Source organism: Danio rerio, chromosome 20 (genome assembly GCF_052040795.2).
Source record: "Danio rerio strain M-AB ecotype USA chromosome 20, GRCz13ab, whole genome shotgun sequence".
Taxonomy (NCBI): domain Eukaryota; kingdom Metazoa; phylum Chordata; class Actinopteri; order Cypriniformes; family Danionidae; genus Danio; species Danio rerio.
The window spans coordinates 4,477,501-4,500,000 of record NC_141040.1 but is presented as its reverse complement, the minus strand read 5'-3'; the positions used below and the strand labels follow the sequence as shown (position 1 = coordinate 4,500,000).

The following is a 22,500-nucleotide window of genomic DNA, read 5'->3' as shown; positions in this document are numbered from 1 at the left end:
AATATAGGACAGAAACATTTCACATTAACACAAAACAGTTTTTATTTTTAATATTATTAAGTCAAATTAATTTGCACTGCTATTTCAAGAGCTCGCCCTTAGCTGATGATTGATTATAGAGCGTATTTGGCATGCTGTCCCGGGAGAGAGCCCTGAAACATTGCATAAAGGATGTGCGAATAAAGCTGTGGTCACACTGGGCTTTTCCTCCCATAGACTTCCATTCATTCGCACTCGAATGCGTCGGACCGGAAACGCATGGTCATGCGTCAAGTTTCGCAGGTTGCTGCGGTGCAAAGTTCAAGCTTGGTGAACTCTGACCTGCGAAATTGCATCACTTGACTACGTGAGACCAATCGATGATCAAAACATGACCTCACTGGACAGAAATTAAAAACATGGAGCAATCGCTCGCTTTTAAAAAATACCTAATAACCTTGTTTAATCCCGCCCCTTTTCACAGCGCCGCACGACAGAATTTCGCATGCACAAACTCTAATTTGACTGCAGCGTTTCCATCTAAGTAGTGTAAGCAAACTAAATCATCACTTCCAGATTAACTGGCACCAAATTTCAACTGTAAAAATGGAATTTGCTGCTGTAGGAAAAGCTGCGTCAATCTTTTCCTTATTTAATAAATGACTTGCGCCTCGAAGACAGTGTGTTAACATGCAGTGAACGCTTGGTGGCAGGCCCGGATTGGCTAATCGGAAGGACCGGGAGAATTCCCGGTGGGCCGGTCCGTTTTTTTTGGCCGCGAGGGCCGGTGTCCCTAGCTCCAGAATCTCTAGCTCTCAGCAGTCACACTTTTTTAAATTAATTAATTTATTTACTCGACCACAGTCTTCTTATTCATTATTTTACCGCAGCTCAGCTCTTTTTATCTATTTTCTCGTAACCTCGTGAGCATGCTGCTGCCTGCAGGTTAATGATGATATAATTGATGATGAGACACATTCAATGTACAATTGTTGTGGTCCAGTGGTTAGCACATTAGTTAAAGACGCCGCCGACCCGGGTTTAATCCTCGTCTGAGTATTTATTTATTTATTTATTTTTTATTGTTAAGACATATAATACTGTTAGGGTTGTTAAACATTTGAAGTTCTAAAGCAGCTGTTTTCTCAAAAAAAGACGTGATAGTGTCGTTAGAAACTGAATTGGAAATGACCTTATTTTAATATAGTCAGTCGTGAACTGAGGTGGGCCGGTCTGAAGCTTGAAACTCCAGGGCTGGAAAGGAGTCCCACTCCGGCCCTGCTTGGTGGTGTTTAAAGGCGTGAGACACAGAGCACAGATGCTATATTATATGTTATTAATAATATAATAACGTTAATACTGAATCTGTTCAGGCGTTTTAGAATGACCAAAACAAAGTTTCAGATGTTTTATAATGTGCTCAGCCTGCTGGATTCATACACATTTTTATCATCACATGATCTCTTATAACAAAATCACATGGCTTTTTAATGTGCATACTGGAATTTGTGGGGTAAATGTGTTTTCATCGCAGTTTATGCGCATCTTTTCTTATCGAATAAAAAGTTTATCCTACTCCGCACATGTTTTTTTGATTCTCATCAAGCGGTTTTTTTATGCCCATATCCACAATGCGCATAAAAATAGTTACTCGGAGATGCTAAAATAACTCAGAATTACACTGATTAAATGTTCCCCATTCAGGATCAAATCCATAAATGTCTTCTGTCTTTACATGAACATTTCAAGCTTAAATGTAGACGTCATTTAATGAATAACTTTTCTGGAAGTTTAAAACCGTCCCATCCTCTAACTTGGTCAAACTTTTCTGTTTGCACACTGATATGCCGCTGGCTTTTTTGCATTTCTTTGTCTCATGATTGGACTTTTCTTTCCTGTAGGTGTTGAACGGTCTATAGCCAACATTTTGCCTTTACAGGGAGTATAGTTATAGCTAGAGTTTGCTTAAGCATTGAAAGGTTGCTTTCTAACTATCACTATGTTGAAGAATTAAGCTTTTAACCACTGCTAATGAGTATAAAGTTAAAAATAACTCACTCGTTGCACTGCAAATTGGCAATTTTAAATGACTTTCAGCCACTTTGTTTCCGTCAATCGCCATAAACATGCTCTACTAACAGAAATAACCGTGCTGCATCACAGCTTCTGCGTTTCATGTACACAAACCCAAAGTACTACAATGTAAGCTTGTGTAAAACTTCACCAGTGTTCCTTTGCTGCCTTCCAAGCTCCGGCACGGCTTCTGAAAATGCAAATCAAGTTGGATTCTGTGGTACGTAACACCCCCACCGCTCCTTTCAATCCAAAAGACAAAGAAACATGTCATCAAAGCCCACGTACATAATTAACACGAACCCTAAAACTCCCGAACAAAGAGCACTAGAGAAAATTGCCTGTAATTATGACTCAGTTTTCTTTTTTTTTCTTAGAATTTTTTAAAGACAAGGTTGGGAGCCATTCAGATAGAAAGAATGAATCGACAGAGCTGCACTCCTCTTATCTGCTGATGGTTGTTTATCTAGAATATTGCTATCATTTTTTTAAAGCTCTATATTTGCATACTAAACTAAGGGTGCTTTCACACTTACACTTTTGTTTCGGAACGTGTCTCGTTTTCCCAGTTAGCGCGGTTCGTTTGGCATATGTGAACAGGGCAATCACGCTCTGTTCCGCGCTAAAGTAATCGCTCCGAGACCGCCTGAGTGAGGTGGTCTCGGCTCGATTGAAACGAACCCTGGAGAGGTTCGATTACAGTGAGAAAGCGATCCGATCCGAGCGCGGTTATATCACAGTGTTTTATGGATATGTAATAGGCTTACGGCTATATGAAGAGAGAATTATGAGTATGGCGGGAAGTTTCGCGAGTCTCCAGATGCCCGCAAACAAGTGATGATCTCCCGGTAATCTTGCGTCTCCCTCCCGGTCCTCAAATAGGCATCGTCGCGCACCCTTCTCACCCCTCCCCACCGCGTCTCTCCTCAGACACGTCGCGCGCACGCACCCTGTCAATCACCACCAAACCACCACCTCTCCTGACAGCTTAGTGGGACGCTGCAAAATAAACCCCGACACTCTGACCAATGTGAGGAGAGTTTACTCGCACGTGACTTGTTTTAGCTCTTTTAGTCCAATTAGAAACTTTGCAGTGTGAAAGCGAACCGCTCCAAGAGCAAAGAGCAACAATGTAACAATTGTAATCTCTGTTTCGGAACAACTGAATCGATTCACAGGTGTGAAAGCACACTAAAAGGTCTTAATGCCTGTGCATATGTTGCACAGAAGTGATAATAAAAGGTTACTTTGTATGCGACTCGTTTAATGTGTCATTCGCTTTCTAAATACACCCAACAAGATTTTTGGTTACTGAAATTTAAACGGTTGAAGTTTGCGGTTACTGAATGACATTTTATGTATAGGAGACCAAAAGCTGAAACGTTTATGTGCAATATTTATTAAATATTCAAACAAAAACATTTCCAACAACGTTTTTTTAGTTAAGTCGTATTTTTACAAATAAATTACAATATTTAAAATTGACAACAGGGCATATCAACATTAATATCTCAACCACAAATTTCCTTAAGCTTTAAACTTCAGGATGTAAGACTTGCCTATTGAATACATTAAACATCAGTAAGAAACATATACAGGCATAATTTAGACAAAATAATTTGTATTCAGACTTGTGAAATCAGCTCTGAGAAAAGTCTTTGTCAAACAAGCAGTACAAATGTAAAGCGACAGTATTCACATACAGTAAAACAGTCTTCGCTGGTGTATTAATAACACACGTGTCCGCTCTTATAAGCAATGATCTGGATACGCTCGGATTTGAAGGCAGGATCATCAAACTATACAGAGGCTCTGCTCCAAACTCTAGTGATGTGACTACCCAGATGAACACTGTAATACATTTAACACTAACTACTGACCGGAGATTAATTATGGTTTTAAAAAGTATTGAATATCAGTCAAATGATTTAACGAGTCAAATTCTTTTAGGGATCATTCTCGGTTTACCCAATAAAAGTGTAGAATTTTTATTCAATGAATTTGCCATAGTGCTGTCGCCTCGCAGCAAAAAGGTCGCTGGTTCGAGCCTCAGCTGGGTCAGTTCGCGTTTCTGTGTGGAGTTGGCATGTTCTCCCTGCGTTCGCGTGGGTTTCCTCCGAGTGCTCCGGTTTCCCCCACAAGTCCAAAGACATGCGGTACAGGTGAATTGAGTGGATGTTGGGTTGCGGCTGGAAGGGCATCCACTGCGTAAAAACGTGCTGGATCAGTTGGAGGTTCATTCAGCTGTGGCGATAATAAAGGGACTACGCCGACAAGAAAATGAATAAATGAATGATAGGCGACATGGTGGCTCAGTGGTTAGCACTGTCGCCTCAAAGTATGAAGGTCGCAGTTTCAAGTCCCGGCTGAGTCAGTTGGCATTTCTGTGTGGAGTTTGCATGTTGCTCTGTTTTTCCTCACAGTCCAAAGACATGCGCTATAGGGGAATTGGGTAAATTTGGCTGTAGTGTATGAGTGTGTGTGAATGGCTGTTTACCAGTAAAACATATGCTGGATAAGTTGAAGGAAAATTTATGAATGACTTTGCCATAAATATTACCATTAGCATTGATTCAATATTATTAATATTCTCATTATTATGTTGTAATAGTGTAGTTTACTCCATTTCTGCATGGTAAAATTGAAGAGTGTGGTATTCTAAAGTATTCTAAGGTAGAATCTATATATAAATATTTTTAAATTACATGATTTCTTATCTAAAACCCACTTTTATAATTACAATACATGGTAAAAGTAATCGAAATAACAGTCTTCGCCAATTTTAATGTTTGATCACCAAGCCTGATGATCAAAAATATATAGCAAAACAATTAATCAACGGTAAAAATTCTTAAACCTAAAATAAATGTGGATATCAATAAATATAATTTTATATTTTTCACTTTAAATATATTTAAATATATATTTTTATTTATCCATTATCAGAATATTACAATGATATTTGAAGGATCATGTGAAGACCGGGAAAAAATTCAGCGTTGCCATTATAGAAATAAAACAAAATGTCCCAGCCAGAGCCCAGATCTCAACCCGATTGAGCATCACATTTGTCATAATGGGGTATTGGTTGTATTTAACCATTTTAAAAGTTTGTAACAACAGTGTGTGTCATACAATTTTTTTTTTTATCAAACATATGCAGCCTTGATGTCTTAAAAAAAAAAAGTAAAAAAATGTGTTACTAATTATATAAAACATTTTAAAAGTGAACTTATATATATAACTTGTATATAAATATATCCTTTATATATATTATATAAGTATAATATTTAGACTTAGTCATATTGTTTCTCCAATTTTACCATCTTGGCTAATTATTATTAAGAAATCATGGTTCTTAGAATTCAACCAAAGCAAAGTATAACCCAAAGAGGCAGTAAAGTGTGCTTTGAAATGGCATCTAGGTAGGCAGCTCACTTGATTTTGCAACTGATAAAAACGTTCTGCATAAGGCACAGTAATCGTATTTTAGTGCATTTAAATGTTTAAAGCAGTAGCTTCCTCTACAAAGTGGGGATGGCAGCTTTTTGGATGCCCATGAGCGTGTCGTAAAAGCAGTCCTCGCCGACCACTGAACCCAGGCTCTGCACACTATAGTCCCTGACCAGCAGAGAGTTGAGGTGCAGGCCTGAAGAGTCATCCAGCTGCTGACTGCTCTTGCTCATTCCCTGAGCTTCATCTACAAAGTTCAATCTCTGGAGTTGAGCTTCCAGTGCGCTGGTCAGAGAGCACAGTGTGGATCTCTTGCTCGCGTTGTGGGACTGCTCTCTAGAAGCCCTGAGCGAGTGGTTGGGGATGGGAGGTTCAGAATAAGCGTATCCCTCTGGGAGTTTTGGGCTGTCTGGTGGCCTCTGCCAGGAGTGTGATCTGAGTGCTCCCGGGTGGCTTCTTCTGGGGAAGGTGAAGTTAGAGTTGAAGTCTCGCAACCGCCGTTCAACTGGAGCGATTCTCTTGGCGTTCTCTCTCAGCAGATTGCGGATGGCCCGCACCGCACTGGCCTTGTTCTCCAGATTACTGCGCACAAAAACAAGACGACACTACGTTTATAATCTGAGTGAGCAAACTGAATATTGACCATCTTTCACTTGCTGCAAACTAACGATTGGAGGAGGCGTGGCCAAGCAGCCTTCAGCCAAACGGTCAAACTGACATCATCAGAGATAGACTGGGGTTCCAGAGCGAAAGCGAATAGTTCTATTTTGATTGAAGATTACCAACACAATAACACAATTTTTTTTTTTTACTTGCAAGGATCAATTGTTGACATAGGATGTGCCATTTTTTTATAAACACAACCAAAACAGAACAACGTTATAATACAATTACCAAGAAGCAAGAACAAAATTTGCTGCATGCTATGGAATAAAATCACTGTCAAAAATATTTCATGCGTAAATAAAATTCACGCATCTGTAATAATATAAACGTAAAGGAAAATGGAATGTACTCGGAACTTTAGAAGGGTGCAATTCCAAAATCTGCGATTTAGAACAGACACGTATGACATTTTCTTTGTCTGTTTGTATATGACTGATGAATTTTATTTAAGCACAAAATGTTTCTGACAGTGATTTCATTCCATACCTGTCCTCTATTGTTGTTTACGCGAGAATCAAAAAACTTTGGAAAGCGCGACTTTCTTGCTCTTTAAAATTTAGATGTGGAAATAATGAGGTTGACTTCATGATAATATGAATTGTTAGGAGTGAATTAGAAGGAGTGAATTGTGAAAAACTAAAACTATCTGTGCTCCTATTGGTCAACAACACAATCACAGGCTAATATAAAACATGCCACTCTGGTAGCCTCTTATTTGATAATAGTTAGCGAGACAAAATTGCATAATTTGACTCCATAACAGACAAAAAAGAGTGACATTTATAACAACCAAAGTATTTAGCAGTCAAAATGCAGCATGTGTATTTTACTTACAAGATTTTATTTTTATTTATTAATTTTCAATTAAACGTTTTGCCCGTTTACCTGCTGCAGAGTTGAAAGAACATCTCCGGTCGTCCCTCTACTTCAGACTTGGTGTGAACAACCTCCCAGACACAGGGGTTTTCTGACCCTAAAGAATTTAAGAACAAGGAGTTTAAGCAAAATATGATCTGGGTTTTACATTTTGTCAACATACAGTTTATTTTCAAATGGGCTTGAAGCTTTTATGATGGGCGGATTTTAAATTATGAGCGCTGAATGATGCGATCAAGTGGTCCTTGAAATTCTTCACTTAAACTCCATATTGTTCTCGAAGCTACAGTGCACAGAAAGCCTGTGTTTATTGCATGTCAAACTCATGCTTGGTAGAGATATCTCTCAGATAAACACACCTGCTGAAGTTCCAGGTCGGACCTGAAGGGATGATACAGGAATGAGCCAGCGGAATTTAAAAGGATCCAGATCCCCGAGTCGAGAAGTCTATTATAAAAAAAACATACAAATGACAATATTAGCAGTCACGTTCAAACTTATTTTTTCCTTTAAAAAACAAATGAATATAAAACATTTTTTATGGCCAAGCATGAATTAAAAGATCATGTGACTAAAATAAAGTGACAAGTACAGATAAATTGGACTTTAAATATATTGGGTAATGGTACGGATAAAGCATGACTGATTTACGTTAAGTCATTGCAAAGATGCGAATAGATATCTTGCAGTGCTACTCGCGCAAATGTAGTAGTGTAAATTGAACATTTTGCAAGTTTGACGTGTGAATTGCTCAAATTGAAAGTCTGAACTTTAGCGGACATTCGCGCCATGTTAACCAATCAGGAGCTTGCTCTTGTCGGGGCGTGATTGCTCTTGTCGGGGCCAATCACGCCTTTGTCGGGGCATGATTGGCCAGCGGAGAAATTAAAATGGTCGTGCCCAACTGAGTCTGGTTCTCTCAAGGTTTTTTTTCTTCACTCCCATCAGGTGAAGTTTTTTTTCCCTCTCCGCTGTCGCCACTGCCTCGCATGGTTCAGGATTGGTAGAGCTACGCATCGATGAATTTGCTCTTCAGTGTTTGAACTCTCAGTAATGATTAAATCACACTGAACTGAGCTAAACTGAACTGAACTTAAAACACTAAAAACTGAACTACACTGTTCCAGTTACTATGACCATTTATGTGAAGCTGCTTTGACACAATCTACATTGTAAAAGCGCTATACAAATAAAGCTGAATTGAATTGAATTGAATTGATTATGACGGTAAAATTTCTGGAAAATTTTAATGTACCTTTGAAAGGATTTAGTGGACTCAGACACTGCGCCGAACGAATCTACGCTGGTTTTCAGCCTTCCTAAAGCACATAAAGCACAGCTAATCTCTCGATAAAACCCATGTTAGCCATTTAGCAACAAAGCTAGAGTCATTGGGCAGACAGAAGCCCTGCCCATGATGTAAATCTGAATCTATTGTGAAGTGAATTTGGCGCACGAATGACGTGAGTAAACTCAAGATGATCAAGCATCTATTTATGCGCGAATATCATAATTTATTCGCAAATGACGCATCTGGTGGGAACACAGCATAACACTTTACTTGAAAGGGTGTTAAAACCTTTATAATCATTATATGCCAAGTTGGCATAACAATCAATGTCATCTTTGCATTAAAAATAACGTAACTGAGCAAATCACACTTAATAACTGTTGTCAATATTGCCTAAAATCTCATTCACAGTCACGACGTGTCGTCATAAAGGTTTCATGACAGTCTTAAGAACACCCCTTCAAGAAAAGTGTTACCATATATAGCGACCAGAACTAAAGGAACTAAGGAAATTACTTCACAATTTTAATTGCTTTTATATCATTATATATAACACATTGAGTGTTGGTGAGCATAAATACCTCAAAAACATCACCTACTAATGTATATTTCACAAGCATTTTTTTTGTATATTTAGTGCTGCACATATCGTCAGCAATGTAATATCTTTTCATGAAATGCTTATAAACGAGGATTTCCTTCTCTAAATATTAGCCAGGTTTTTATCCCGACATAAAACTTATTTGAAAAGACAAAATGCCAAAGGTGAATTAGGTGCATTTATCAACTTGTTAGAGTGGCTTACTGTAGTATTGGTAACCTAGCAACCAGCAGTAAGCAAGCATAATGGAATCATGTGAGTGTAGTGTTCGCTACTTCAATGCACGTTTATTCAGCAAATGTGTTTCCGTCTCCCTTTTTTTGACATTAACCTTTTTTCCCACAAGTTCAAAACCACCTCAAGTGAGCATTTAAAACTTTTTTGTGAATTAAGAGATGCTAATTTGAATATTTGGCATTTCGATCACCCGTTTCTCGTGAGATATTTTAAAAGGGTGATGGAAGCTATTTATACACGTGAATTGCTATTTTCTAGTGGTGTAACAGATCACAAATTTCACGGTTCAGATCACATTATAGATTTACAGATCAGTACTGCGAGAAACTTTTAACAAACAGAACTTAGAAGCTGTAATTTTATTTCAAATAAAATGAAGAAATTATCAGCTGAATAAAAATAAATTGTGGGTTATTCAGAATTGTTACTACTATTGTTGCTGATACACTAAATGTAGAAATCTAACATTAAAAATCAATATGGGCTGTACAAATTATAGTCCCATTTTCAATAAAATCCAGTTATTCACTCATAAAACTTCATGTTTTATTGCTAGATGTGTCATTTTTAAAGACCTATTCAGTGGCTTATTTTTGATGGCTGGTTGTCGCCACCCTTTGGTTAAACGATATAACTGCTGCCTACAAGTTTCATTTGAGTAAACAACATCAGTGGTTTTATCTAAATTATAACCTGTTATCCCAGTACTTCCGTGTTATTTGACTGTTTGTAACTACATAATCAACTCAAAATACTAAAAACTAAATCTCTTTCCTGATTTTTGCGTTTTTTTTTAAACAGATTTGAATACAGCAATTGGAAGGATCAATAAACGTGCAAATCACCATAATTTATAATTTGTTGCGTGGGTGTTGAGATCCCGATCTTTCAATGAATGCATTAATGCAGGCTGAACAAGTCGTGACAGAAAACACCTTTAATAACTTAAAAAAACCTTCACATCCTGAATAACCCACCACAACTTCCTCTGTCATCATTATATTTTACAGGAAAGCCTTAAATGCTATCATACATGTGATTTAAATGACGCGAGAGGCGATCTCTATGCGATCGTTACAAATGTAGGATTAATTAACCAGTAAAAAAACATGTATTAATCCATGGGCCATGTGTGTTCCGAACTGCGATTTGTTACACCTCTATTATTTACACATTAAAAAATGAACTAAATCAAAACGAACACTCAATAAACTGAGCTAAAAAATACACCATATCTTCATTCCAGAACTCACCATTCTTTTCTTTAGCTTGCTTTCCCGATACACCAAAATGAGCGCTTTCTTGAAGACTGGAGGAATAAGAGCACTGACTTAGATACCGCACACATTGTACAGTAAAATATGCGTGTATATAAGCTTATTCAATCTGATCTGACTTACGGAAAAGAGTGAGTTCAGGGTCTTTCCTCATGCGGCCCAAAGAGGGCAGGGGGTTTTGCCAGAGCGCTGTGCTGTGAATGATGAACTCACTCATGGAGATCTCCGTGACCTGAGACGCACAACACACTGGCTTAATATTCAAGATTATAAGAGCAGAAAACACCATTTAAGTAATTGTGGAATTGTGCGCACCTCCTTCTCCGGGCCGCTCTGCTCTGCCACGAGCTGGTCAAACACTGTGCCGTAGTCCTCGTAGATCTTCTGCATCTCGTTGATGTGACTGGCCACTTTCTCCATCGCCTTTAATGCTTCTGTACCAGACGTGAAGTTCATAAAAATAGAAAGTTAATGCCATTTCTCAATACTTAATAGGGGTGTGATGAGACGCTTACTCCACTAGACAAGACGAGATAGGAGATTGAGTTCATGAGAATAAGATGAACCCAATATTTTTTTGTAACCCTCAATGATGAAATATATGAATGGAAAATAGTTTTTACTTCTGTTTTAATGAATTATGCCATGACGGACATGCAAATGCGCGCTAAATATTTTGCTATAAACTCTGACTGGACAAACTCTGAGCTACTGCAGGGCTCGAAATTAACCTTTTTGCTAGGTATCACCGGTGCTCCTAACTTTAAAAATTTAGTCGCACCCACTAATTATAAGCACCGTTACTACAAGTTCTATACAAACATATTTATTGCATTTGAAATCAACAGTAATTAAACTAACAAGCAAAAAATATATATGCAAGTGTGAGGAAAATATATCAACGAAATCCCGTTATCACAAGAAAATACATTTTTATAACAGAACCAAAGCATACACGGACCGCTTATTGGCCCTGCACGCACTGCTTGACATGAATGAATCTGTTAACAATATAACTGTGCTGTGCTCACGGGTGCTGTCTGATATTGCATTGATGTTTTTGACATATACTGTGCCTTATTATATCCATACATCATGTTAATAGCATTAGCGGCCTTTTTATGAGTAGTGATATTAGTTTACTCAGTGTAAGCCCGTTTGCGATGGTGTACGTGTTGTTAAGTTTTACATATAGCTGCCACTTGCACAGCGGACGGCATCTGGCGATTAAATGAAGGATTAAACAGAACCTTGCGTGCTCGAAAATTCCATCCCACAGACTTTTCATAGCAGACTTGAAGCCAACGGAAGTCTTTTATCCACTCTTCGAAAAAGTGTAGATGGTGGATTAACATTCAGCACATGATCACTAGTAAGATGTGTCATTATTTGTAACTTAAGATGCCATGGTTTCTAAAACAAAATCTGTCAGTGTTATCTTCATTCTCATCTTTAGCGCTTTACCATTTTTCGCGGTAGCAGCTCTCCCTGTCATCCCAAGCCAGAAGGCATTGACTGAGTGATTGACAGCTGATGTTCAGTGCTAGAGCAGTGGTGGGCCAATAAGAAGAGCGTGAAGGCGGGGCAAGCATTACAGACTTGGCTTTGTTTACTGCAAGTTGACATGACAACTGTTTTAAACCATTCCTGAGCGCTGCGTTTTAAAGTGCAGAGATGCATTCTGCGTGAATGTCTCCCGAATCCGCGCATGTGGTGAAAATTTTGCTGTAAAAACTGGTCACACAACAATTTTATGCACTTGCACAAATGCTCCCGAATATATTTTGAGCTTGCATAGACAAAATTCGGGCGCATAAAATGATCGCAATTTCCAGCCCTGTACTGAATGAGAGTATGAATTAAGGACTGATAGGAGAGGGTTGTTTTAAAGGTATTTGATACCACAAGCAGACTAAAACTTCCATTTTTTTCCCCAAACGGCATAAATGATGACGGGTGTGTGTTTGTCTCAAGGAAATGTGTGTGTCTGTTGTCCTTTACTGACTGGGTAGGTTTGCAAACTCTTCTGTTACACAGCCAAAACTACATACTTTTAAAACGTAGTATAAGGATGTGAAATTTGGGTCACCTGTGAGGTGGTTGTGCTGGTCGCTCTCTGGGTCAGTGAGAGACACCAGTTCCCTCAGCAGCAGTGGATACTTCAGGACTCTCTGCACAGGTTTAATGAGGTACGACTCCAGCGTGGACGAGTGCTGTTTTGTGGGATTCCTCGCTTCCAGGAACTCCTTGAATGCACGGTCTGTTTTAGCTGCAATGCGAGAATGAAATAAACCATGTACATCACATTTATTCTTGAGATGTCAGTTGATAATATATCATGATACACATGTCAGTTGAGGCTCATGTTTTACCTCTTTCCAGAACTTTCTGCACCTTAATGTGATTGGCGCAGAAGCCGCTGTAAAGTTTGAAGTGATCTGCATAGTATAAGAAGGATCCACCCAAGGAGAAGAGAAGTTTCTGGAAGAGAGATTGAAAGATGAGTATGCAAAACACATCATCTATTAAGTTTACATCGAATTAAGACTCAAAAACGCATCTAAACCACTGTAAATTTTAATATTTGACTTGTTTTACTGTTATTTCTATAGTTTTAGAATTGTTTTCAGTTTTATAATGAGCTTTGTTTTAATATGTAAATATTTCAGAGGGTTTTAACCCTAATTTATAGGACAGTCATTGGAAAAACCCTGAAATGTTACTGTTTTTGAAACTTATATTACAAATATAGTAATCATAATCAATGAAGGTATTGTATATGGTTCTTTGTCTAATAAAGGGTCAATATTAAAAAATCCTTTTTTATTTTATTAATAGCTGAAATTTAAGTCAATTAAAAACAAGTTTTGTTTGTTTAATTTATATTTCTAAAAAGCCTTTTTCACGGACGGTCTAACGCACATCCGCTAGAGTGATAGTTGCGTATCGATACTTCCGGCTGGAACAATGGAGTCAGACACACTAGTTTTCACTACCTCTTTGAAAACTGTGCCAACATTTACAGCAAATGAAGCCCATAGCCCTTCCTTAAGATATTCATCCATGTACATACAGAAATAGTAAATGTCCAGGTAGCCTTTTATCAAATACTTATTACATTGCACATTTACTATACATTTACATATTATACATGTTTAAACATTTATTATTATATACGTTAACACCCTTATATCTCTTAATGGTTTAAAACTTAGAGCCTACACTATGATAAAGGTACATCTGGCACAAATGTAAATAGCCTTTCCTAAACCATGCTAACGTATGGATCGTCTCCCACCTTTACAATTAAAAATGTCATTTTTGTGGAAAAACTTATATTCTTTATTAAGTTTGTACGAAATGAGTCTGCCTCCACCCAACTTCCACTCTAAATGCTGAATTGATGCTCATTTCCCAAAAGGGCTGACTTATGAGAGAAAAGAGAAGTCAACTGGGTCTTGTCTCTGCAGTGTTTGAGGTGACTACATCTCGACCACATGGTAACAATTGTAATTAGAGATATCTCTAAATGAATTTTGACTAGTAACAATTGTAATTAGAGATATCTCTAACTGAGTTTTTACTAGTCATAATACATTTGGAGATGTCTTTAATTCGTCATATTTAGAGATATTTACAAATATATTTGAAGATATCTCTAATTAATTTACTAATAGTCAAATTACAGTTGTAGATATCTTGAATTGGATTTTTGACAAGTCAAAATTCATTTGGAGATATATCTAATTACAATTGTGACTAGTTAAAACTCATTTAGAGATATCTGCAAATAATTTTCAATGGAAGTCAATGGTGGAATATGACTAGTCAGTCATAATATATTTGCAGATATCTCCAATCTGACAAGTCGAATTATAATTATGACTAGTCAAAATATAATTAGAGATATCTCTAAATAAATTTATGGACAGTCAGAACAAGGTTTAAATGCTAAAACGGCTTGCCATACGCTCTCACCCAGTATCAGTGGAGATTTCTCTAGTTATATCCTTTCAGTCGTTTTTTTATGCAGTCAAATATTTCGCCAAACAGTCCTTAGGGATGCGGTGACACGCAGTCAGATATTTCACCAGACAGATCCGCCACTTTTGGCGCTCAAAAACAATCATAAAGCTCTCGTGCTGCAGGAATGAGGAGGTCTGCTGAAGGCGCACAGCTGTCATGCTGTGAGGAGTTTGCGTCTTTAATAAACTACGGCAGTTTGCGTTCACTGAACAGTAAGAATGATTAATAAATCCATATGAAACAACCCCTTAAAAGTCACGTATCGCTTTCAGTTTCGGGCTTTGATGCGTTTTGCACTCACACACAAGCGTACCGCGCCAAAGCCCAAGTGATCCGCGCTCAGGCACACCTCTTCCAATCGGGCCAGGGCCAGCCAAGTGAACCGTGCTTGAGCCCTATTCAGCGCACTCACACTTCTTAAACAATCCGGGAAACGGGCCTGGGCATGGTACAAATGGCATAGTGTGAGTAGGCCCTTCATTAACATCTAAAGGCAACATCAAAAACAGTATAAAGGGTTGAGTTTAGGAATGTTCAGGGTTCATTCTGACTCTGGTGAACCCAAGGTTTTGCCATGTATTTTGAGACTGCTATGCTGAATAAACATCTTCATTGAGATTTTCTTCGTCATCTTTTTTTCTTACAAGTTTTATAGTGTGGAGCGATAGAATGTCAGTCCACAAGACTGTAAACATCTGCTGTAAACTTTAGCAGTTTTCAAAGAGGTAGTGAAAAACCATCCATGAAAAAGGCCAATTGTTTCTTTTCAGTTAGCGAGATGCTTTTAGTTAACGTTAACAACACTGGTTTAACTCGACCCTTACCCATAATTTGAAATGGCCCATAAAAATGCTAACAAAATACTTATATTCCAGACTTTTGTGCATCAGACTTCCAGCATCAATTTTCACCTTGAGTTTCTCTGGACAGTCTAGCGCATGGTAGTCTGGTGAGGAAGTTGTCCTGTCCTCTAGGGTCTGCAGAAAAACCCTCTGGAAGTCCAGCATCTCAGGCAGGCTGCCGAACAGTGACTCCATCTACAGGACAAGGGGAAAACTGCAATTACCAACATGGTGTGCAAAAAAATGAACGTGACCTCATCAGTTTACACACCAAAACATACCTCATCATGACTAAGGAATGTTTCTCTTTGTAAAGGCTTCAGATAGATCTCAAACAGAGATCCGAGGTCCTAAACAAAACAAGAATGGTATAATTTGTGTAAAAGGAATACATCACTGTTTTGTAAATTAGCCTCATTTCGCATTAGATCATTGAATCGGGTTAGAACATTAGCATCTCGCTCAAAAATGACCAAAGGGTTGCGATGATCTACCTTTGAGCCACTTTTAATTTTTTCACCAGTATAAATACGCGATGCAACAACACAAGAGTCAAGCTTTAAATAAGAAAATTATTGAAACTCTTATTATTTTTGAGCGAGATGCTAACGGTCTAATCCCATTCAATAATCTATGCTAAGCTAAGCTAAAACTGTTCCAGCCAGATTCAAAGATCGGCTAAATTAATTAAAAAATGATGAAACTCAACCTCTAAACAAATTGGAGTGTTCATTTAATATCAGAAACACTATGCATTGATTGATGTCTTACATGTCAAATAATATCAGTAATATTTAAAATGCCACCGCCATATACCTTGACGTAAGATTTCTCCGTGTCCACCAGCTCTTGAATGACCATGCGCAGGCGCTCTGTGACAGACATGTGACGCGGAGAGGGCCTGGCACGAGTATTTTCAGCAGAGTAAGGGTTCTTGTGGCCCTCTACCATGAGAACAGGTCCTTCAGTCAACGTCTGGTAGAGCTTACACACCGTCTCTGGGTTCTACAAGGTAAAGGACAGCAAATGGAACATTCCTTCAATTCTCTGTTTTTCTACTAGTGCCTCCCTGATGGCATATTTGTAGCCCAGGACCAATTTGTTGCCAGAATCTAGATTATTGTATGAAATAAGCTCTGTGACTAACAAAACTTTGTGTAAATATTGAGAGGATTATTTTTACTGTTTGGCATTATGATACTGAATGCATTGGAAAAGCACTGTGGTAATGTTTATTGGATGTTAGAATGGTTTAAGCTGTTAGAAAGGCTAACTTGAAAGGATAGTTCACGCAAAAATGAATATTCACTCACACACTTCACCAGTGACTCCTAAACTGGTGTGTTTGTTTCTTCTGCTGAGCACAAATATATTTTGAACCATGTTGAACACCAGCATTGACCACTATAGAGGTCAAAAGTTTCCAACATTCTTCAAAACATCTTCTTTTGTGTTCAACATAGGAAAGAAACTCAAACTAGCATGGAATACGTGGAGGGTGAGTGAGTAAATGAAGACAGTTTCAATTATGGAGTAAAAAAAAACATGCTTTATGTGGTCAAACAGCTCAAATAATCTCTCACTGGTTTCTTAAACATTATGATGAGTTTATTATACTCAAGAGGCCTGCTCATGGTCTCCAATTGGAATGTGCCGATATAGGAAATTTAGATCTTGTGTGTTGGACCTTTTTCTATTTTAGGCAAGGCAAGTTTATTTATATAGCACATTTCATACACCGTGGCAATTCAAAGTGCTTTACATAAACAAGAATAAAAGAGACAAGTGTAAGAAAATGAAAACAAATAATAAAATTATAAAAATAAGAATAAAACAGATAAAATACAAGAAATTAAGGCATTTCCGAAGGCAAAAGCTAGTTCAATGCAATTCTTGTAGGGTGTACCTAATAAAGTGGCCATTAAAGGCATTTTTGTCATGGAGTACTATGAAATAAATGCAATATATATATTGAACTTGTGTTAACCACAGACCTTATATAAGCCTATTAAATATCCTATTTAACTGAAAACCCTCAAGACTATGTAAGCAGACATGTGATAATGCTTACTCATTTCCAGATTTTACAGGACTCATTCCTGCAGCACTCTGGTGTCGATAAAAGCAGAGTGGCAAGAGCAGGTTTGCTCCAACTAAAACATCATTTAAGCACTAAATAACAATCCAGCTCAGTCACTCATCACATTAATCTTTTATTTTATTATTATTTACATTATGTGCCCCACCCTGACTACAGTATATTTTATCACCAAACATGATGTATTAAAGAAATCACCCCAAATGAAAAATCCCTCACAATTTACTCAAACTTAAATGGTTGGAATCCTTTTTTTAATGTCTTTCTTCTGTTAAGCATGTTGGAAAAATCTGCCAATAATTTCCATAGTATTTTTTGACTATCTTTGAACATATTAAATGTTCAACATCCAACTTTTTAAAGGGATCGTTTATCCAACTAGGATAACTACTTTTTTTTTTTTTTTTTAGCAACAGCCATTTAATTCCAAAGTATTTTATGTTTGTTTCTACTATGGATGTCAATGGCTATAGCTTTAAAAAAAATAATAATAATAAAAAATAATAATAATTTTAAAATACATTAATGCTGCCTATTTATTATCATTGATCGTATTTGTCTCTGATTACCTGTCATAGACAAACCCCTGATGCTGTTCTACAATTTTTGCTAACATTTCATTTTAAGGTGTCGTTACACATGTTCCATGTACTTACTACTAGGAAATTACTATTAAATTTGCATAATTACATGCAACTAACCTCATATTCTGTTTATACAGAAAGTAATACGTTCATAATGCTAAGTAGTTAAACTAATATTGAAACCATAAAAGACTGTAAAATAAAATAGACCTCAATTAGTTCATACAGGCTGCAGATTCCAGACTGAGCGTGCACTTTGGAGTCACAGGTAGGAATTTGTTTGGCCTGTGATGTTATTTAACTCAAAATGCAGAAAGATCTTGAATTGATCAATTTCAGCAACTAAAAATACATTATTTTCTGAGTATGGGTCAATTAACAGCATGTGTTCATATCCAAGTAAACAATCCTTTAATATATCCATTTACACTTTATTTTAATGTTACAGTGTCACTATTCATTTAACTACTGAGTTATGTTAATGAATTACAAGTACTTACTATATGGTTGGGGTTAAAATGTGGGTTAGATTTAGGGTTGTTATTTTATTTATTATTAGGGTTGTTATTAATTATGCATAATGTATTGTAATGTTTATAATAAATGCACGGGATGTACGTAACAACCTCACATTAAAGTATTACACTGCATGCAAAAGTTTTTGTCTAATTTCTTGTCCAAATACTAAAAATTTTTAAAAAATCTTAAAAGTATTTTCTAGATGAGCAAAAAATATTGTCTTGTTTTCAGAAATAATGTCAGAAATAAGTAGATTTTTTCTTAAAATAGACAAAATAATCTTATTTCAATGCAAAACTAGATTATTTTGCTTACCCCAACATATTATTCCTGAAAACGAGACAATAAGGTTTGCTTGTCTCAAAAAATCTTTAGATATCTGGGCTAGAAACAAGGCAAACCTCTACTAAGAAAGAAATGCATGTATTTGTTTTGGAGCTGAAGCAATCTTAGGTTGAACTCTTCCTTAAAACACTGCCTGCATTACTGAAATCCTTCATGAACGATCCCCTCACCTACATGTATTTGTTCAATTCTCTATCAATGACCTGCTTCTTCATCAACACAGCCCTGCACTGCTGGATAAAACAAGCAAAAGCATTAGAAACCGGCTCCAGCAGTGCCCGAAGCTGAGAAATGTTCTCTCAGAAATGCAAACGCCGTCCTGAAGGCTTTATCTCTAGAGCACATGTGGTGCACCTTCACCACGGTACATAAAAACCAGCATCAGCGCTGGAAATTCAGGCCATTTGTCATCGTAATCTGTGCTGTCAGAGGGTAATAAAGTGCTGACAAACTGATAAATCCCTCTGGGCTGCTCTGCAGAGCTGCTCTCATCATAGAAAGGATAAAAACATGATAAAAACGCATGAAATGTTCACTCTTTTCAAAACTCAATCATAATGAAGTGTGGCTGAGAGTGTTTTAAGGCCATAGATGAGTGTGTTTGTGAATGCATGCTCTGTTTTGACACACAATGCCCAATCAAGTAAGATCATTTGGAGGCCCATGGTAATTATAGACCACTAGAACACAATCACACAAGGTGAACTGGCCCTGTGCATCCAACAGGCAGAACAAAACCATTTAACCACCAAGATAACAGTGTAATAACACATCATTCTGTATTCTGGGGGCGTTTGAATGACAGGGTAATTTCTGAGCAAGTATTAAAATGGTAGCAATCTTTCCTGTTGAAAATAATATTTCTAAATAGGGCTTGCTGATAATGTACATATCATGTTTCATATCATACAATATTGATAACAACGCCTTTAAAAGTAGCATTTCAAGGCACTTCACAGACATATAAATTGTGCAGTAGTAAAATATACATACAATGATTAATGCAAAAAAAGTAACAATAAAAATAGGTAAAAACATAAAATAAAAGATCTAAAAATCAAATAAAAGCGACCCTAAAATAATACGTTTTATAAGATGATTTAAAAATACTCTGGGATTCTGCATTTCGAATATCAGACGCATGGGCGTGGTAGTGGGGGGAAAAGTGGACCTGACTACCCAGGGCCCCGTCTAGGGAGAGGGCCCTTTGAAATCCCACCAATTTTTTATAATTTTTTTTTTTTGTAGCCTACTTCAAATTAATTGGCCCCTCCAATTGATGTCAATGTCATTATTTATTTCAAAATATATTGATACAGTTGTCTCGTGTTCTCCTGTTCAAAAATAAATGTTTTTAAATCAAAACTTGCATCAGTATCATGGGTCAAAATGATAGGACACAAACCCGATGTAGCCTACTGTTTAAAGGTATTTGAGCACAAGTAGGCCAAATGCATCAATTTGGTGGTGAATGAAAGAACCAGTCATTATTATAATCTGATTTGATTATAGATTAAAACACTATTTGTGCATTTTATATTCAAATAATTAAAAAAAATGTGTAGGGGGCCCACTGACATTGAGAGGGTACAGGGCCCAGAATTTGGTGCTACGCCCCTGATCAGACGGTAAAGAGTTCAACAATTTAGGAGCCACAATTTTGTATTTTTAGGAATAACGTAGAAAACATGATAAAATCTAATGTATGAATTAGATTTGTAGATTGAAAAAAAATACATGCAAGTATGAATAAGTACACTGTAATAATATTTACAAATCTTATTATAGACCATTTTGAGGGATAACAATGGCCCTAACATATTTTCTGTTTTACATTTTTAATTTCTATAGCTTTTGAGAGTCCTGAAAGGTCCACATATTGATAAATAATGTTATGACAGCTGTTTTACCTTATGACTGAATCACCTCTTGCTACAGTTATGAAACGGTTTTAGGATAAGCAGTAAATGTTCACAGCCATCGACATATAACCACATATATTTGTAAATATGTTTAATCATATTTCACTTCTGTGGCAACACAACTACTGTTTAAAAGTTTGGGGTCAGTAAGATATTTATATATATTTTTTTATTATTATTTAGTTTTTAATTTGCTTTTTGAAAGATTTGGAAAAATAAAAAAAATAAAATAAAAACATTAAAAATCGTTCTTTAAGAAAGGGCAATTAATGAATTATCGTGTCTTTCGTGACATGATCTGTCAGAAATAATTCTAATATAAATATTAATATCAGTATTGAAAAATGCTGTGCTGCTTTATTTTATTGGAACATCTATTTCGTTTCAGGATTCTCCAGTGGACAGAAATCAGCACTTATTTTGAAACAGAAGTCTTTACTAACATATTAAACCTTTTTTTTGCAGTCACTTTAGATCAATTTAATGTTTGCTGTATAAAAACATTCATTAAAAATTCTTAAATTTTAAAAATCTCATCAAATCTTAAACAAAACGAACCAAATCTAAAGGATTTATGCAGAAACTGAATACTTGAAGCAAGTAAGATTTCAATGAATATTTAAAATATGCAAATCTTTAGATACGAGACAAATAAATATTGGCAAAACAATACTACGATGGACATTTTAAACCTGACAACACAGTCAAATATTATTGTTTGCGACACCAATTGTGCAGTGAGAGCTGTAAAATTCATTAAACACATCTTGATCACAGTCTGTTTTCAACACATGCAGCTCACACCTCCTAAATTTTTGTCCTCTTACCTTTCTGTCCCGCTCAGCCTCCTCCAGAGCAGACACTCCTGAGCCCTCGCCAAATTCCTGCTCCTGACACTGATCTGAGAGAGAGAAGATGTTGAAAGGTGGACTATTAACTAAAGTAAGACATGCAGTGGAATAAACACACGCATCGACTCTGAGCATTGACCTTTATTAACCACTATTGATCTGGGTCTGAATTCACAAAACATCGAGGCTACACGCCAATTTAAAGGAACATTACACTAAAAAAATAATAATAGGCTTTTTTTTATAACAGCCCTAGATAAATAGTGGAGTTTTGCCATTTTAAAATCCATTTAGCCGTTTGTTGTTTATACTTTTTATACTAATATTATGCAAGGTATGGCAGCAGAAGTCTTTGATTATTACACCAGAATGGGAGAGTAGTTCCTAGCCATATAGACCTCAGAAATAGCAAAAGGAAAATTATCATGCATTTTTTAAGATGCTAATGGTCTAATCTGATTCAATGATGTATGCTAAGCTAAGCTAAAAGTGAGAAAACACTAAAAGACAACTCTCAGCTAAAAACTTGCTGTTATTTGTTGGTAAGATTAAATATTTTGTGAATATGAGCCCAGATCTTTTTACCTCTAAAATGCTTGGCTTTACACTAACTGGTGTAACCTAACATGTAGTAGGTTTACAGTTAGAAACACCATCCTAATATTCCTGACGTCTGCGAATGGTCTTGTGGTATAACATTCTCTGTCTGGGCGTTCTGACAGCATCATGCTGTGAAACAAGTCGTCCATCGTTAGGTTCTCATCATAAAAACAGCAGGGCTCATTTCATTGTTTTCAGTCTGAATAAGACTAAACAGACTACCCACGGTTTGTCTCTTCACTACTGCACATTCTCAAATG

The 22,500-nt window shown here is 36.8% G+C and overlaps 1 protein-coding gene and 1 long non-coding RNA gene across 8 annotated transcripts in view; one reads left to right on the top strand and one right to left on the bottom strand.

Moving 5' to 3' along the window:
- Nucleotides 1–22,500, top strand: part of LOC137488609 (uncharacterized) — a 57,034-nt gene that overhangs the window by 28,016 nt on the left and 6,518 nt on the right. For 4 of the 6 annotated variants that reach the window (XR_015518096.1, XR_015518098.1, XR_015518099.1 and 1 more), the window contains 4 exons: nucleotides 12,836–12,957; nucleotides 15,355–15,552; nucleotides 16,168–16,333; nucleotides 21,634–21,731. This is a non-coding gene — a long non-coding RNA (uncharacterized LOC137488609). The remainder of the gene's footprint in view (nucleotides 1–12,835; nucleotides 12,958–15,354; nucleotides 15,553–16,167; nucleotides 16,334–21,633; nucleotides 21,732–22,500) is intronic. The other 2 variants (XR_015518097.1, XR_015518100.1) reach the window with 1 other exon arrangement.
- The window catches only part of tiam2b (TIAM Rac1 associated GEF 2b), a 79,805-nt gene continuing 60,736 nt past the window's right edge, over nucleotides 3,432–22,500 (bottom strand). For both annotated transcript variants that reach the window (XM_087297927.1, XM_087297926.1), the window contains exons 14-25: nucleotides 21,617–21,690; nucleotides 16,138–16,326; nucleotides 15,603–15,671; nucleotides 15,391–15,516; nucleotides 12,826–12,934; nucleotides 12,543–12,722; nucleotides 10,769–10,887; nucleotides 10,577–10,685; nucleotides 10,430–10,485; nucleotides 7,407–7,494; nucleotides 7,057–7,144; nucleotides 3,432–6,087 (exon numbers count right to left, since the gene is read on the bottom strand). In XM_087297927.1, the coding sequence (XP_087154053.1) occupies nucleotides 5,577–6,087; nucleotides 7,057–7,144; nucleotides 7,407–7,494; nucleotides 10,430–10,485; nucleotides 10,577–10,685; nucleotides 10,769–10,887; nucleotides 12,543–12,722; nucleotides 12,826–12,934; nucleotides 15,391–15,516; nucleotides 15,603–15,671; nucleotides 16,138–16,326; nucleotides 21,617–21,690 (1,718 nt within the window). In that variant the 3' untranslated portion in view covers nucleotides 3,432–5,576. The remainder of the gene's footprint in view (nucleotides 6,088–7,056; nucleotides 7,145–7,406; nucleotides 7,495–10,429; nucleotides 10,486–10,576; nucleotides 10,686–10,768; nucleotides 10,888–12,542; nucleotides 12,723–12,825; nucleotides 12,935–15,390; nucleotides 15,517–15,602; nucleotides 15,672–16,137; nucleotides 16,327–21,616; nucleotides 21,691–22,500) is intronic.